This window comes from Lepisosteus oculatus, chromosome 5 (assembly GCF_040954835.1).
Source record: "Lepisosteus oculatus isolate fLepOcu1 chromosome 5, fLepOcu1.hap2, whole genome shotgun sequence".
NCBI lineage: Eukaryota > Metazoa > Chordata > Actinopteri > Semionotiformes > Lepisosteidae > Lepisosteus > Lepisosteus oculatus.
In genome coordinates, this window is record NC_090700.1 from 21907422 (window position 1) to 21925513 (window position 18092).

At 36.4% G+C, this 18092-nt stretch overlaps 1 protein-coding gene across 8 annotated transcripts in view; it reads right to left on the reverse strand.

The window, feature by feature from the left end:
- The window catches only part of robo1 (roundabout, axon guidance receptor, homolog 1 (Drosophila)), a 502926-nt gene that overhangs the window by 40790 nt on the left and 444044 nt on the right, over positions 1-18092 (reverse strand). For 6 of the 8 annotated variants that reach the window (XM_069190216.1, XM_069190212.1, XM_069190214.1 and 3 more), the window contains 7 exons: positions 14777-14901; positions 13565-13736; positions 10357-10562; positions 7594-7675; positions 7263-7431; positions 5837-6003; positions 4380-4504 (listed from right to left, as the gene is read on the reverse strand). In XM_069190216.1, coding sequence (XP_069046317.1) covers positions 4380-4504; positions 5837-6003; positions 7263-7431; positions 7594-7675; positions 10357-10562; positions 13565-13736; positions 14777-14901 — 1046 coding nt within the window. The remainder of the gene's footprint in view (positions 1-4379; positions 4505-5836; positions 6004-7262; positions 7432-7593; positions 7676-10356; positions 10563-13564; positions 13737-14776; positions 14902-18092) is intronic. The other 2 variants (XM_015341971.2, XM_015341968.2) reach the window with 1 other exon arrangement.

Sequence of the window (18092 nt, forward strand, 5' to 3'; positions counted from 1 at the left end):
CACTCTACTGATGCGGACAAGAGCAATTATCCGCATTTGAAAATGCCTGTGTTGCCAAAAGCATATAAAATGATTACAACATTTATGGACATGTCCAATACATACCTACTATACAGTATATATTGTACTGTTTATACTATATACAATTTATTTTACACAATATATATCTACTGTATTATTGGACATTTACATACATAAAACATTCAACATTATTGAGAGACAGGCATAATGTCTCTTCCTTGGGCCATGACAGTAGATTACACACTGTATTATTATTATTGTCACTGTTGTTGTGAGACTGTGAGACAGTTTCTACACTGCCTTGCTTTTAATCTATCACTTAATAAAAAGGTCAGTGTAGTACATGTTATTTAATTTATTTATTTTAGAATTACAGTATCTTTATTATCCCCAAGGGGTGAGAAGGAGAGAAGATGTTGTAATGTGTACAGCATTATACAGTGTCATATTCAGGTAATTTATTATATTTTGTATTACATCGCACTCTCCTATTAAGTTAAATTGTTTTACTTTTTTACAAGCTGAAAAAGACAGAACAAATACATTTGTGAAATTACATTCCTAAATGTCCCCCACTGCTTTCTACAACCTTGAGGAGAACACAAAAAAGTCTGTTAATAGAAATATTCCAACTTTGTAAACTGAGTTAACATTCTATTTGTTTCATTTAGCTGAAAAAGAAGATCTACTGTAGTTAAACTTACTGGAATTTGATTTACTATAAAATCACAAACATTGACTCAGGGGCAGGCTTTGTGACTGCTGCAGTTCATAACCTCATAACCATCGATGACTATTGGGAATGTGTATTAAAGACAGAGAGTGAAAATAAAAGCCCCCACCCAGTTTGTGAGGAGATAATGTGCCACCAAAAAAGTTAAGATGAAATAGGTGCAAAGCATCATAAGTGCGACTCGGTTGTTATTTCTAACAACTCTGTTGAAGCCAAATAATTAAAAAAATCTATTAATATAATTATATAATATTGTAGCGCATTCGCCTGGCGCTGAGGCTGAAGAGCACCTGGCTGAGGTACGCGGCGAGGGGCAGGACGGGAGTAGCAGTGGGCAGGGCGGAGACTAGGAAGGCTGCTGACCAGTGCAGCTGACTCACTGCAAAACGGGTGTAGAGAGTGGTGAGATTGCCCGGATTCATGTAAATAGTTCCCTGGTTTCGCACCCCTTTTATACTTTTATACCCAATTGCTACCCTATACCTGTGAAACTACTCGAATAGACCCCAGTATGTTGCGCTCTCTCTCTTTTTCTGGTGCTCGTGCATTCTCTCTCTCTTGCTCTCTCTCTGCTTGCGTGGGGGCGCGGTTGTTGTGCTTGCTGTGCCAGGCGCTCGTCAGAAAAATAAAAGTGCCGTTTTTCATTCAACGAGTGTCTGAATCACTGTGTCCGTCCTTGCCGAACCCGAAAATACCACAATATATAACTGATACTGAACTGATCAAACAAGAACAGTAAAAAAACATTTACAAAAAACTAAAATTAAGATTTTAAATTGTATAATTTGAAAATATACATAGTAGCATTAAAATGTGTATTTAAAACTAAATTCGGTATACACAAAAAATGTGATTACTGTTTAAGGGCATCTTTAAATGTCCTTTCTCTTTTAGAGCATCCTGGACACTGTTGTTCTGGAGGCTCATTCATGTTATTAATGATTGATATAATTTTAATATTTGACATATTGTGATATGTATAATTTGTAGAAATAGAAATATAGCTTGCATACATTTATTGTTGAAGAAAGTCCTTAATTTGATAAAAAAAAGGTAACTTGTGTTTTGGCTGGAACTGAACTCAGATACAAATACCATTATACAGGAACTGAACTCAGACCCTATTGCACGATAATGCAGAATGCTACTACTGACCTACCAATCCATTGCTGTATAACATTACACAGCAACGTGTGTATCGGTGGGTCTTAACACTCCTAGTCTTTGTGAGAAGTACGGAGCTGCTTTACATAAGGTAGCTGCAATGGAATATACTAGGTAAAAGTTAATTCCAAGCAGGAAAGCAAAGATACAAGGTGTTTCCTCTATAAATCTTCAGTTTACAGACCGTCCAAGGTAATTTATTATTAATAATATCTTCTGTATCGCATTAAAATTGGAACATTTTTTACAAGTGTAAATCCACCTATTTTCTAACCGCTTTATCCAGGACAGGTAACAGTTTCACCAATAGTATTTGGTAACATTTGTTATGCTTTTGACAGACTTCAGAATGACTTAAGAATGTTTCCACTGATGCTTAAAAATGTAACAATGCGTACTGTGGTAAGAGCACAGAACATCTTTCCACCTGTGAAAAGATTTGCATATGTAGTTTATTCTTATCTGTGTGAAAACAGGAAATACAGATGGAGTTTCAGAAATACCAAAAAATTCAATGTAGTTTCCATAATATTTACTGTTTTTGTTTTTCAAAGAAATATTTATTTGTTAAAAGAAAGTTCAGGCCAGGAGCAGGGTTCAAACCCTCAACCTCTAGCATGTGAATTACAGGCCAAAGCCATTACACCACCATATCACTTGATAAGTTAAGCTATAAATGAAAAGGGCAGGCAAAATGTTTCCAAGAAATCACGGGTGATTGAGTCAAATTGATGCAGATGTTTACAAAGAAAGTGTACTACTGTGATAAATTAAGCTATATGAATATAAATAAATCCTTAAATATCATTATTAATTTCTTTAGATACGCAATTCTGTATCATATTCTGTATTAATCGAATTCTTAAAAGAATGCTTTTTTAACTGCGATAAGGAGCACAAAAATAGATGATTAATAAATTGAAGTTTGTGAAAACAGTGACAAGTCACCCCAAACAAAACACAGTTTTAAATAAAAGCAGTTTGAAATTATTAGTTGTTATTAATAAATCACTTAACTTTGAACGTGTTGTGATATTTAGAAATACCAACAAATTCAACATAGTGTCGATAATATTTACTATTTTTGTTTTTCAAAGAAATGTTTATTTGTTTAAAGAAAACTCATGGCAAGAGCTGGGCTGAAACCCCCGACCTCCAGCATGCAAGTCAGATGCCAAAACCATTACACCAACGCGTCGCTTGACAACTTAAGTAATAACAGAAAAGGGTAGGCAAAAAGTTTCCAAGTAATCGCGGGTGAATGAGTCAAATTGATGCATATGTTTACAAAGAAAGTGTACTACTGTAATAATTTGAGCTATATGAATATAATTATATCGTTATTATTTCTTTAGATACACGATTCCATCTTATATTCCCTATTAATCAAATTCTAAAATGTATGTGTTTTTTTACTGCAATAATGATCGCAAGTATTCATAGAAAGGGTTAAAACATTATAACTTTTAGTTAAGTATATAAACTTAATATAGTTAGAAGGAGCACGTAAAAGCATTTCCAAAATAACCACAGTATGTAACCGAATGAAAGACTTTGATGCCTAAAATGGTTATGAAGAAAGTGGAATACTGGTGTGTATTTTTTATTTAAACTACCAAAACCAGCCATATACAGTTTACAGAATATGTTCATTTTCCTAAATTAATATCGTTTATGACCATATTAATATTCAATATTAAGCAGATTTAAACATGCACAGTAAAGGGATTAAATGAAGCAATCATTTCACTAATAACCAATGCACCACGAGTGCCGTCTGTCGGTCATTTTGGCCAGCCAATCCCGTACTGCGGTATAACGTGCTAAACTGTAGATAATTTTGCGCAGTATGTGGCTTTACCACGCATTTTGAATTAGTGTACTTGTACCTTATTTTTTATTTTTAGCTACCACTTTCTGCTAAAGAGGTATATTATTTTTCATGTGGTTCTTAAATTAATAGAATTAATGAGACATTAGTTACATGATTCCATATTAATATTCCCTATGAAGTGGATTTAAAAAATAGCAACTTTTTTACAACAATAACAACAGCAAGTACTCATAGAAAAGGTTAAAACATTATGGCTTTTTATAAAGTATATAAACTTTATATAGATGGAACGTTCCAAAATAGCCACAGTAAGTGACCGAGTTAAAGACTTTGATGCAGAATGCTATAATGTTGCTATAATGTATGTACAGTAGGTATAATATATTTGTATTAATAAATTAATATTGTTTATGTTCTGAGACAATATACTTTTGTTGTTTTTATTTTCAGCTACCAACACTTCACTTTAGTTACATGATTCCATATTAACATTCCATATTAAGTAGCAATCATTTCACTAACATAATCTGTACTAATGCAGTTACCACCTATCAGTTGTCTTTGGCCAGTGAATGACACACCCTGCCACGCCGCAGTACTGTCCACAGTGCAATGGAAAGAGCTTACCGTCCACTGAACCTTGACTGAGGAAGAAGATAGGACAGTGGGGTTGTGAAGGTGGACAATCACATCTCCCAACTCCCTCTGAATCTGTCTGTGGTCCACACCTTGACTGGTTGGAGGAATGTCTGCTAATAAAAGCAGGAAACCTTGAGTAGAGAACTAAATAAATACCTCATGCTATATAGTGTATTCAAGGCAGGAAAGATCATACTGGAATACTGGAATAAAGCTGTTAGGTTTTTTTAGAAATATAGCACATTATGGACATACAGGTAATTACAATACTAAATTTGTGCGTTTCACACTACTGAGAGGACAGTAGTGGAAACACTGTAGATTATCATAAATAAGAAATATTAAACAAATTGTCATTTTATGTCAGTTTTCACTGGCTGGAATGTGCTGGGAAGTCAGGTTAGAATCACTTCAGGGAAGGCAAGTCTGATGTAACTTAAATCTAGCAATATGTTCACAGCCAGGAATAAAACAGGGAGACAGCCCAATCTACAGATGTTTCTCAAGTATCTGCAGAATGTGGCATCCTGGAGATTCTGAAAGTAAGACACTATGGCACCCAGTCCCATGAATGTCTCCAATAACCTGAGTCTATCCTAAACAGCACTAACTTACACTAACACCAGTTTCAGGCCAGTGAGGGCTAAAGGTATGGATTGAGTTCAATGTTGAATGGCATTATCACATAAACTTGCCTGATTTTAACGCTTCTAAGCATAAACTTGGCTGTCAGATTCTTCTTTCACAGGAGTAGTGGTACCTACTGGACCCATGCTAATTTCTTTCAATATACTCTCAAAACTTTACATCTGCTATAACATAACATTCTGTTATGTTAAACAGAAAATAACTAATGTCACAAGTAGTTGTGTAATTTTGTAAAGTGTCTGCAGTACAAATGGTAATTTGCGTTGTTGAAGTGCCTATTTAAGATCTGTATAAAAAGGCAAGCCACACTCATTCTTTCAAATAATTGCAGGCACATAACCACACAGCCACATGAAATGTTATTTAAACCTGCAGAGATTTGAACAAAAAGCTTTTTGTTTCAAACCATGTTATGAGCTACACAGACCACTCCCGCTGTCCCTTTAAGAGCACACCACATGCTGAGTTTGACACATTGGGCCAGATTGTAAAAATATATGCAAGTAGCTCAGCAGACTGGCTCAGCAGACTGGCTCAGCTTTCCTTCTTCTTTTACACAGTTAACTGTATATAAATAATATGTTTTATGTTATATTATATATAATTTACAAAAAAAAATAAAACCTTAAAGTGTGGGCATACACCAGTCTCTGTGGCAATAAATTGAATGTCCTGTTGATTTTGAAAAATTCACTTGTTTAATTTAATAAAATTGTGAATATAATTGTGGAATAATTTATTCTGAATGCAGCAGAAGTTGCCCAATAGTTACAAAGTTTAATGTGCAAAGTACATACCCTGGGTTTTGACTGCATCAGATATTGGGCTTGGGTCGCTCAGGCCATATGCATTTGCAGCCCTCACAAGGAAAAGGTAGACAGCACTGGGCTTCAAGCCTTTCACAGAATAAGTCTCTGTCTTCACGTGTTCTGCCACAGTCTGCCAGCTGCTTCCAGATGCATGACTGGAAAAAAAGGAGCGGAATGCAGCCGCTGTATTGAAAACGTGCATTGGAAATGAAGTGCATTGGTACAGCTCTGGACATTCACCAGTATTTTATCTTACTCCCAGATACATTGCCACAAAAGAGTTTCAGGCTTTGTAAGTAACATATTCTCTCAAGAAGCATGCTAATGCAAATTCTATCAGCCCCTGACATTCACGTTTTTTTAAAAGCATACCTTCCAAGTGCAGTACCAGTAATAACTAATTGCTCACTATACCGTATATTACTACAATTTCCAATTCCTCTAAACTAAAGCTGTAAAACTGCATTGACTGCATCGCTTTTTGTAAGTGAATGCTAATGGATGTAAGAGAATGCTATCAATGTCAGTTTATGCCCTGAGAAATGTGGTGACTCAGCTGCTCTAAAATGATATCATGATAGTTCTTAAGGTTTAGGAACAAATGACTCTTTTTCTCTAAAGAAACAAACTTGTAAGCAAGAGACTACGTCTCTTTAAATGACATGAGTCACTGCACAGTGCACAGTTTAAATCATGCCATCAGTACTTCATTGATATTTGGTTAAAGAAAGGTATGTTTTTTTAGAATTGTTGTGTACACAAACAGGCAGACAGTCCACTTTTTTTATCCAGTCAAGATATCTTCCTTACAAAAGATCCTGTTAGTCAGGAATTCAGATAGATATGGGGATTAGTTATTCACCTTTCCTGGTGCAGTAAATAAACTCAAAGCCTCAACGCTACAGTCTTCTCTAAGTGATATGGTTTTCATTCTATAACTTGAAATACCAGCAGAATACACTTTAAGCACAGTGCACTGGATCTACACAACAACTTTTAACACTTAATATTAAACAGTGAGAATTAATTAGAGATTCTGAGAACAGGGACAACATTTTGAAAAGATACTTTATATTGCATTTATATAATATGCAACAACATACTAATATAAAGCTAAGTTATGCATTAAGATTTTCAAACTAATCCCCCCATTTATTGCAGGACTGTAATACAGTAACACAAAGCCTATCCCAGAAGCATAGGGTGCAAGGCGAGACTACGCCCTTGATGGGATGTGGGTCACACCCATAAAAGCACATACAGTAGTAACACAGGTTTACCTATATTGCATGACAAACCCATACAAACATGTGGAGAACATGTAGGCTCTATCTTACAAAAGATTTCTAGAAATTACAGACTGCATACTTTGGCTCTATTTCTCACTAGCGTGTCTGGTCCCCTTGCTCCTCACCTGAAAGCTTCAATGATGTAAGATGTAGGCGTGGCTCCAGAATTCATGTTTGGCTTCCATGACAGTGTGACAGAGTTCCGAGTGACATCAGTGACTTCTGGCTTGGAAGGGGCACTAGGTATTAAATTAGGATCTGTTGGTCTAGCTGGCTGTACAGGCACTCCAAATTCTTACAGAGAAGAAAAGAGAGTCATTAGAGAGAGAACAAGTTCACTTCTAATATATTTCTAAAGAGATTTGGCTTAATATTTCAGAAATGTGATTACTGATTGAGTTTCTTCTGGATTTTCTCATAGCTTGCCCCTTTGCTGAGCGGCCCCAACTGTTTTACCTTGAACTTCGAGGAAAGCCTTCCATGTAGCCTCGCCGCTCGGAGTGGAAGCAATGCAGGTGTACATTCCAGTGTCGCCCAGCTGTGAGGGAAATGCAAGAAACGAAATGGGCAGAACTGTAGTGGGCTGGAAAAGCAATTACACTTCCATCTAGAGTCCATGAATATGGATAGTGTCATGCCCCTCTCTATTAACATTCTGAAACTGTCCTACTGCCAGGTTAGTAATCATGTTATTACTCCCAGCAAAGCTGCAGTATTCCATCTAAAGGTATTTCACAGTTAGATGGATTGAATTTATTAATGCAAACTAATTTGAGACGTTTCCCAGCTCGCTTTGTTTGAGCTAACAATCCTCAAGCTCACGACATATATGGCTCTGATACAACATTGAACAAAACCTATGAAGCAAAGAGTGCTGTGGCTGGTGTCCCTCACAAAATGCATGATATACCCTGATGCAACACAACACAGGGTGGAGAGTGAAAGAGGATCTTTGTGAACCTCAGAGGAAGAATGAAGTGCAACTGCAGTGCCAGGTGGTGTTTCTCCATGGCAAAGGAGCACTGGAAAGAACTGTGGCCCCGTACAGAGGCTGAAGAGGAAAAAAGAAAAAAATATGTTCCTCTGGGCTCCTGTGGAGAACTGGACAATCTCAGTTTCAGAGAAGGGACATTGACTATAGCAAGTGGTAACACCCAGGAGGCTTGCCAAAAAAAAAATGATAATCAACCTTTTTAATTTTTTTACATTATGTAAAAAATTGTATTGTCTGCAAGAACTGTATACTGTACGTGTACTTTATTTTGAAAAGTGAAAAGTTTATTTTCTTAAATAAAGATTGTGAGAGTAGAGATCTTAACCCCAGTGTCCTGGGGTTAAATTCTACTCTGGCTTTAAATAATATGGACTCTTGAAAGTTTTCCCTTGATTGCATTGGTGAAGCAAAGCTCTTTTCTTCACCAAATCTCTGGACTGGAACAGAGAAGGTTTAAATTGAAATGCTAAAGAGCAACAAAATGTAGATTTTTAAATAGCAACAGCATGCTGCATTAAGACAGCTACAAAGAACAAGACAACAGCAAATAACTGCTGTATCACTCATTTTGTATTTCTTTATCCATTAGCCTCTAGATATTCAGAGGGTACAGCGAGCTTTAGAATTAAAGAAACTAGCAATGAACCGGAGACAATCGTAATTTCCCTGTTACAATGAATATTCAAAATTGTAGGAAACAATGGAAAAACTAGCAAATTAAATATTAAATCTGTAATAATCCTGGCTCAGATTTCACTGAGACAAATAGCTGTTATTTGAGTAGTGATTGATGCAACAAACAATAAACATTAAAGGATAAAGATAGTTTTAGTATTTCACAATTACTAATAGGCAAAGCATATACTGTATAAAAACAAATAGAAAAAATTGTTATTGCTGGTTGCTGGTGGTCGATTTTCTAGAAATTGCTGTTATTGCTAAGTAGGTTTAGACTACTCATGAGATCTTTCAAGAAGGTGGTTTGAAATGTAAAAGCAAATGCAAAGGGATGCAGCGAATCAACTGTCAAAACTGAATAAATCTAATTTAATTAAAATAAAGCTGTGACCTTGCAGTTTGATGTGACCTTTAAACCCTATTGAAAGAATTTATACTTTACCAGGCTGAGTTTCACACATCATAATGGTGTTTTCTGACAGCCTAAGAATTCATCAAACTGCAGACATTCTCCACACTGTCTGACAGCTACTGACAGCTTTTTGAAGTCCCTTGTCTGTAAACAGCTGTTACTGTATCTCACTGGAGAGGGATTTTAGCTTTAGCATTAAGAAAAAACAACAGAAAAGCAGCTTTTGAAAACAGTACAGCAGAATTCCTGCACAGAACAAAGGTTAATTCTTTGTTCTGTTCCTTAAGGATAAATTGAAACAGAATGTAGAAAAATTGGAAACTGTGTTAGATTTTCTTTTGGTTCAAAAGTATGAAGTCTTCCTTTTCTCCCTCAAAAGCTAATGTTTTTTTAACGTGTAAATTATAAAAATCTAATGGAAAACTACTGGCAAGAAGAAATGTATATACTGAGAAACTTAGTTTAAAATGCAGCAGATGAGACAATTTTAATTAATTAAACACATAAATCCCGACATGCTAAGAAAATGCTAAGAAGATGAAAATAATTAAAAAACAAACTGCAGTTATCTGACATCTGTGCCACTGTAAGAGTAAAAAGGATTTATTCTGTATCCCCTTACTACAGTACTGTATGTACTTCTCACTACTAACAAAGAGTTCATGAACAAAATGTCAGAAAACTCTACATTATCACATTATAGAGTGGCATACTGTGCAAAAATGGCCACAGCCAGTAACATGTCTCTGTTGAATGCTCACCTGTAACATGGAGACAAAAAGAACCCAGTGTTATAATAAGAACCTTGGTGTTCAGACACCCTAATGAAGGTTGAGCTGTCTGATCAACATTATGCACGCAAGCTTTTCTATCGGGAGTTTTGTGATCAAGGAAAATTAGATTTTCCTTTGATTTAACAGCAATAAAATTTTACATCTGAAGTGATGTGATAGGCCATTATTAAGGCATCTATATATGTGATTAATTATTATTTAACATGGACTGAAAAGGCCTCATCCTGAAGGACCTTTGCTGGATTTGAAAACTTACACAGCCAACTCAAATTTAATTCTTGTGGTTTCACTCAGGAAAACAATGATGAGGGAGGAGGTGGGTGATCCAGGGTGTACTCTACCTTGGCATAGCGAATTTGGAGGGCACCAGTGTCTTGCTGCTTGATGCGGGAATCGTGGGTAGAGACCAGGACTCCATCTTTTCTCCACAAGATGGTTGGCATTGGATTGCCTGTTGCCAAACAGCTGAGGGTAACTGTACCATCCACAGCCACCGTCTGGTTTAAAGGACCTTGTTTAATTACAGGGGGGGGCCTGTCTGACACAACTGACAACCAGAGAGAGAAGGAAGGAGAAAGAAGAGGTAGAGAAAAAGATAAATATCTCAGAGCTAGAACAGCCGAACACCTTATAAATACAAAAAAGAAAGTTGCATTCATTTTATTCATTCCGGTTCCTAAGCGTACATAGAAATTAGGGCTTTAACGACAGCTGTAACACTAAATTACTATTGGCATACAAATCTTAAATCTTGAGAAAATCTCATGTAGATCAAAAGAGATGTACTGAGTGTTGGATAGACTAAATAAATTTAATAAATGCCAATTAAATTTAACTAGGTGAAGACATTGAGCTCCCTTTCTTGTAATATACAGACTGGGTCTAGCACTGCGTAATTTTTTCCAGTAACCAAACATATAAAATATAAGCTGGACAATTAATTGTACTTCAACTATATTAGTACAAAGGTAATTATGGAGTCCTGTAATTAACCATCTTTTCCAGTGGAAGAGACAGGCTTGCAAGCTAAGTTTGGCACTGGTAGGACTGTTCACAATCTCAAACTGCAGACACCTGGCTCTCTGCAGACAGCTCTGGAGTGTCAGGGCTTTCTCTCACCATTGGGGGGAGGAGGGGTGGCAACTGCTTGCCCGGTTGCTATGGGAATGTTTGAGGGCCTGCTTTTTTATCTGTCTGCAGCTGGGTTATTTATTCAACAAATAATTAACAGACACTAGCCTCATCTTCAGGAAACAATGATTTGCCTCTGCTCTACCTGAAAGTGATCGTGATCATATCCTTTGTAATTGCTAGTTCCACTTCCATGTTGATCAGTTTAAACCTTAATGGATTCTTTTTAAAAAACAGAAATACACTGTTTATTTTCCCAAAACCATTTGTCTGGACCTTCTTTTGGCAGAACTTAGTAAACAGTAAAAAGCTTTTTTTCACAGAAACCTAGAGTTCAAAGTGCTAAGATTAAAATAATTTTCACTTAAGTATTATCAGTATTATACATTTTTTTTTTAAAAAAAAAGCAGAATGCATTTTTCACATTGCTCAAGCTGTGTGGGCAAAAAAACTTTCTCTTTTTATGCACCTGTATATTTAAACTCACTACCATTTATTTAAAGATTGGCTTTAAATTGCATATTGTTTGAAATACATTTTTGGATACGTCAAACTGTACTTATAAATGTACCTTAAAACCCATATTTGCTCTGTAGAAACACTCTGAGCAATGACCGTTAAGTTAAATGGGCAGCAACACAATTAGGTTCTATACCTCATATTACATGGTTTTATACATAAAAATATTTTTTACACTGTATTTCGGGGAGAAACATTTTCTGCTGTGACATTTTATCTTGTAATATATTCATATAATTTTCTTTCATGCTGTGGATTGTGCACAGGTCAGCACAGTTCCAAGCAATAGTGCTAGTTATAAAAAAACATTATGACATACAGTAGGCAAAGAATTATATTGGTATTGAAAAATATTCACATTCCAGTTCTCCACTTACAATGTTCCCGCATTTGTGCCCTTTTCTGTCCAACAAAAAATGCAACACAAATAAAAATGCCTTCTTTTTCAGGCTGAAAACTCATAATATACAGTGACTATCAAAAGTATTAATCCCCCTTGAACTTTTTTATATTTTACCTTCTTAAAATATAGAATTACAATGCACAGTATTTATATGGGACACAAAATACTCTATAATGTTCAAGTGAAAAGTTTTACAAATAATCCTAAATTAATTATAAATATAAAACACAAAATAAGCCACTGCATAAGTCTTCACTTCTTTTACTATGATACACTTAAATAGGATCTGGTGCAACCGAATGTCTTTAGAAGTCACATAATTTGTTGAATGTGCAATTAGGGTGTTTTACATGACTTCAGGATAACTCATGTAACTCAGGTCCCATATTTTATTAATACAGCTCCCACCAAACACTGCATCAGGAACTTTCAAAGTAAAAAGCACCAATCTGGGGAAGGGTACAGTTTTCCAAAGTATTACATATCCCCAAAGCACAGTTAAGTCCATTATAAAGAAAAATATAAAAAATTATAAAAAACTATGGCAAAACTGTGAAACTGAAGAACAGGGTGTCCTCAAGAATTCAGTTTCCGTGCAAGAAGTGCACTAGTCAGGGAGGCCTCCAGTGAAAACTCTAAAGGAATTACAGTCTTTCAGAGCTGAGATGGGAGAACCTGTGCATACTGTATGACTATTGCCTGGGTGCCTCAGAAATTTGGACTTCATGGGGAAAGTAACAAAAAAATGGACATAAAATCTCAACTACACTTTTCTAGAAGAAATGCAAGAAATTCTGAGACGAATTGGAAGAAGATTCTATGGTCTGAGAATACCAAAACTGACCTTTTTGATCTCAATGGTAAGGGTTCCGTTTGGTGCAAAACTAACAGTGAACATCATCCTGAGAACACAATTCCTACTGAGAAGAGTCCAAATTGTAACACAATAAAATGTAACAAAGTCCAAGGGTGAATACTTTTGATAGCCACTCAAAATGCTGCTATGGCCAACTGGTGTCTGCAAATATGCCACATATCCCAGTGCATTAATCCAATCATCAGAAACCGTAAAATAATAAAAAATAATAATAATTGAGAGTGGTAATATGGTAAAAAAGCCAGGAATTCTTATATATAAAGATTATCCACTATGGAGTTTGAATGCTAATTTCCTAAAACCCAGCAATCATCTAGGTGGTGAACTAAAACTATTAGTTTTAACTCTTGAATAGTATGGGCATTGATTTCCTCTATTCTATCTATAACAGTATGTTTACATGCTATTCCTATCTAGAGGAACATCAGCATCATCAAGTAAACAACTAAAAGCTAAAGCCCTTACATATATTTACACTTCAGGAGGAGATAAACCCAGCTGGCTTTGGTGTTTATCATTTTGCTGGAAAGGACTGAACTTTACTTTTTTTTAAATAGATTTTTGCCCTTTATAGCAGTGCTGATAGGGTACATATGCCTGTGTTTGGATTCCTCCTTACCATCTGTGACTTCCAGAAGAGCTTTGGTGATGACACTCCCGGCAATATTCAGAGCTTGGCAGCTGTAATATCCTACATCTGACCTCTCTGCATCTGTGATTGTGAGGTCTCCGGTCTGGGAGACAGAAAATCGGCTTGACGGCTGGGGGGGCTGGTATGAGAAGAGAAGGTTCTGGAAGACAACGGGAGAAGGTTGAGGAGTCTGAGCTGGAGTAGTAATGGCTTTCAAAAGAGTTTCCAAGAACAGCTGAGATAAAAAGGCCTTGTTTGCCTGTCGAACAAGATTTTCGTGGCAAGTGCCAATCATAGCTTCATGATCCCAAATTTTACGTTGTATATAGATCCAGCTGCTTCTTGTCAGAGGTGTGAGCACTTATGAATAAACCATAAAGCACATACTGTATTGATTGCATACAGAACGAACCAAATTAAATTTGGATGACTGCTTGGCTACACTCCTGTGGGTGCTCATGCGCATGTGTGCACACACTCAACATGTCAAGTGCAAGATACGGAGTGACAGTAACACCCTGCAAACAGCTCAAGTAATTTCACAATAGATTTGTTTTCTTGCTAAGAAATCAGAGCATAAACAAACTGTTTCCAGTTTTCTTTTCCAAGCAGCAGCAGCTGCTAATCTTTCAGGTTCTGCATGCCTGTCCATGTTCTGGGACAAGTCTCTCAAGCTGGGAAAAGAAATGTTCATTTAATTGATTTCCACATTCCCTGTAGGCCAGGAACTGCTGTGCAGAATGCTTAAAAAAGGTCACCAAGTATTTTTTTCTTTTACCAGTGTGATAATATTCTCAACTTGCTTACATTTTCATATTAGGTAAGGAACCCATGTATTTTGATACCCAATAAGTGTTACAAATATCATATTTAGTTTTTTGACAATTTTTACACTGACATTGAAAAAACACAGTCTGGTAGTTTTAAAGTCTTTATAAAAATTTAAATAAAGAAACGAGAAAGTCCACTGAGTCAGAAGTGTAGACTTTCAATAAAAGAAAAAAATATATTCACAACACTTTCTACGCTGAACTACAGATTGTGATGCAGAACAGTCCAGATAGCCTTTCTCTGGGTTTTTGATTTACAAACAATCTCAAGCAAACGTAGTTCACTTTAGAAATACATCCAGAGAACCAGAATGGATTCAAAATCCCACTGTTTCTGTTTCAGGAATAATAATCAGGATGTGGCTATTACCTGGCTCCCCTCTCGTTGCCAGAAGATGGCAGGCTGGGGATTGCCTGTGGCTTCACACTGGAATGTTACGGTCCGACCCACTGCCACAACTTGGTTGCGAGGACGGATAACAAAAGCTGGGGGTACTAAGGGGGCCAAGAGGAGAAAAGGTTAGTTCAAGTGAATTAAAAAAAACAATAAGTCAAACCATGGCATTTACTCCGGGACCTAACAAAAGTATACATTCTTTATAAAACAAGCAATGAATGGCTTAATCAAAAGTTCAAGATTTGTTATGATAACTTCAGGCAGGCAGATTTGACTCTCCCATTTGAACACAGAACTGATTTATAAACACCTATTGCCTTTAGTTCTCATTCTTCATTTTCAACTTTCAGTTGTTGATACTGTATGCTGTTTTAAAAGGCCACTGATTCCCATTTTAATGCAAAAGACTGTTCTCCAGCTGGAGCAGGTGGCTTCCTTTCCAGGGGATTTGCATGCAGAACCCCACTAAACTTCTGGAAACAAGATATGCTACAATTGCTCAGACTGTATCTGCTTTCTGCTTCTGGCTTTAACTTTCTGCCAAATATCAGAATTAAAATGACTGAAATATTTACTCTTTCAGTCAGTCTTACTCAGTGCAGATTACAAACCGTCAAATCATTGCTTGCATGCATACAGCGGGACAGCTATAAAGCTTCAAGAAAAGTCTGTCAAGAGATTATTCAATTGAATAGAACAGACACAGATTCAGCATGCCTTAAAGAGAAGTGCTGCAGCTTTAATTGTAAAGGAGACATTGGTCTTTTCACAACTCACTGGAAATGCTTAGAATTTTCAAGTATGTTAATGTTAATCATTTAAACAAATTCAATCCAATTAGAGAAGATAAAAAATAATTTAAATGGGAGTGTGATCATTACCTTTCCTAATTTGCAAGAGTACATATAAACTTAATTTAAATGAAAAAGTGAGGAAAATCTGAACCATCTGTCCATGTTGACTTCCTCAATGATGCTGTCTCATTCCAGGTTATTTTATTTATGCCCCGTTAAATACTAATTTCATATAGTACAATGTAAGTCAATGCATTCTTATTCAGGTGGCACTTTCAACAGCATTGCCTCTGAATGGTGGCAAACAGTGAGCAGCAAAGGAAGATATTCCAGAGGATGGCAAACACATGCTGAATTCTTATAGCTCATTCACTTTCTTATGTACCTAGTGCAAAGGAACAATTAAAGGTTTATTCAATGCTGAGAAGAGAAGAAAAGAAACACAATGTTTTGGCTGTGGTGCCTTCTTTAGGTATGCCTTTTCCAACTTACTTTTTTAACAATATGTTTTAATACAGGGGGTGGTGTGGTGTGTAGCATGGCTGCCACAATTTTATCTTACAGCCTGTTGTCAAGGCATCTCTAAATCTTCCCCTCCATATTTGTGTGACTCTTGAGGGACTGGAATTGATTCCTGAGTTTATCTTGCCTTGCACCCTGTGTCTGCTGGGTAAGTCCGGTAATTATTGAAGACGGACAAATGAAAGTTTGACTGTGTCAAAACATTATTTCTTGTGAATCTTCAACAAGGAAGCACATTCAACTTCAACTGTAAAATATCAAAAAATGGTTTACTAAATGTGCCTGTATGTGAAAGATATTATGCTCTATCATTTTACAGCAAGAGGGCAGAATATCTTAGAACCTGAGAGAGAGAGAGAACACCTGACTATACTATCAATTGGGGAAGACTTTCAGCTAGCTGTCTTTCATAAAGTTAGAAAGTGTGTCTCTATTAATAAGAGTAGTAGGGTTTAAAACAGGCAGGATTCAGAGAGTGGTCTCTAAGTGAAAGAAGTCAGGCAAAAGTGAAGAGCAAGGGTTAGTATTTTTCTCATATGGCCGATTGGTTGGGGGTCTCCTGTCTTTTCTTGGGTTTAAAGGGACCAAAGCTCTCTCAGCAAAGCTGTCCTAGTACTGTCTGGTTAGGAATCTTTAAAGACCAAGACATATAAAATAAACTAGTAGCAAACTCAGTTGTTGCTGTGTCAGGTCTATTGGTAAGATCACAGTTATGGTAGACCTGGCCAAATTGGATTGATCTACAGTAGAGAGGGCTTATAATTGCTACCACCTAACACCACAAAGTGTTCTTTCTCAAACAAAGGAAGATAACATCTATTTAAATCTGGAGGGTATTACCACAGAAGGGACAAGGTAAATTTAGCCAGTTATAGATTAAGGTTGGCATGGTTATAATTCCTGGATGGAATTTAAAGGTTCCCCAGTAGTGGAATAGAAAGAGAATGGTTTTCCAGTAGAGGAACATAAAGGTCAGAGGCTACAAGCTCTGGAGGGAGTTTTGGTAAAGGAGTATTGTGGTATTTTAAATATTAAGGGTTACGTCTCATATCATACGTACAGTATATGGGATAGGTCTCAAGATGAACTAGCTAATAAGTTCTCAGCTATCCAGGCAGACTGATTGGAGTTTGTCAGAAGGTTGGATCTAAGGTAGACTTGGGAAGGGAATAGGTTCTCCTCAGTCATAATTCCACTGTTAACTGTCAGCATCCTGAAGCTCAGAGTCTGTGAGCAAAGTTTTATAGATGTTACAGTAAGTAAGAACTTCTGTAGCATGTGGCAGCTGGTGTGGAACTCATCCTTACTTGGTTTGTAAAGATACAGGTTTCTCAGAATGTAGCTGAGGTTTTTTTGGAAGGGATCCAGAAAACTTCTGATTAATCTTAAGAGGACAAAACGGTTAGTCAGGAGTGAGTAGCTATAAGAAAGACTAGAGAGGTTAGAGCTATGGTATGTAAACCTATGATAAACCTAAGCTAAATAGCATCATGCTCAGGGTGAGGGAGATAAGGTTTCGTTAAAGAAACATTCCCTGGAAGGTTATTGGGTTACCCGAACTCAACAGGTAACTGGACACACATAATCTTGGAGAACATTCAAATTACGTTCAGATTCTCACTCACAGTTACAACCTAAGCTTTGGGAGAAACTAGATGTCCAGTCCTGGAACATTCATTACATAACCTATGTCTAAGATAGAACAATTAAAATGTGTTGAATGTTAAAAAGGTACTAAAAGAAGAGAAAATTCCAGACAGCAAACAATCTGAGATTATACAATGAAGATGCGATTTAAAAACCTGTGATACTGTAAGCTATAATGATGGGCATGGATTGATGATACTGTACACAGGTATTTCCGCCATAGTATTGATCAATGAAAATTGTGAAAAACATAGTATAATAAAGAAACACTTTATCCTCTGACTTTCAAAATCTTTTTTCAAATGCTAAGCTGATTAATTAATTGA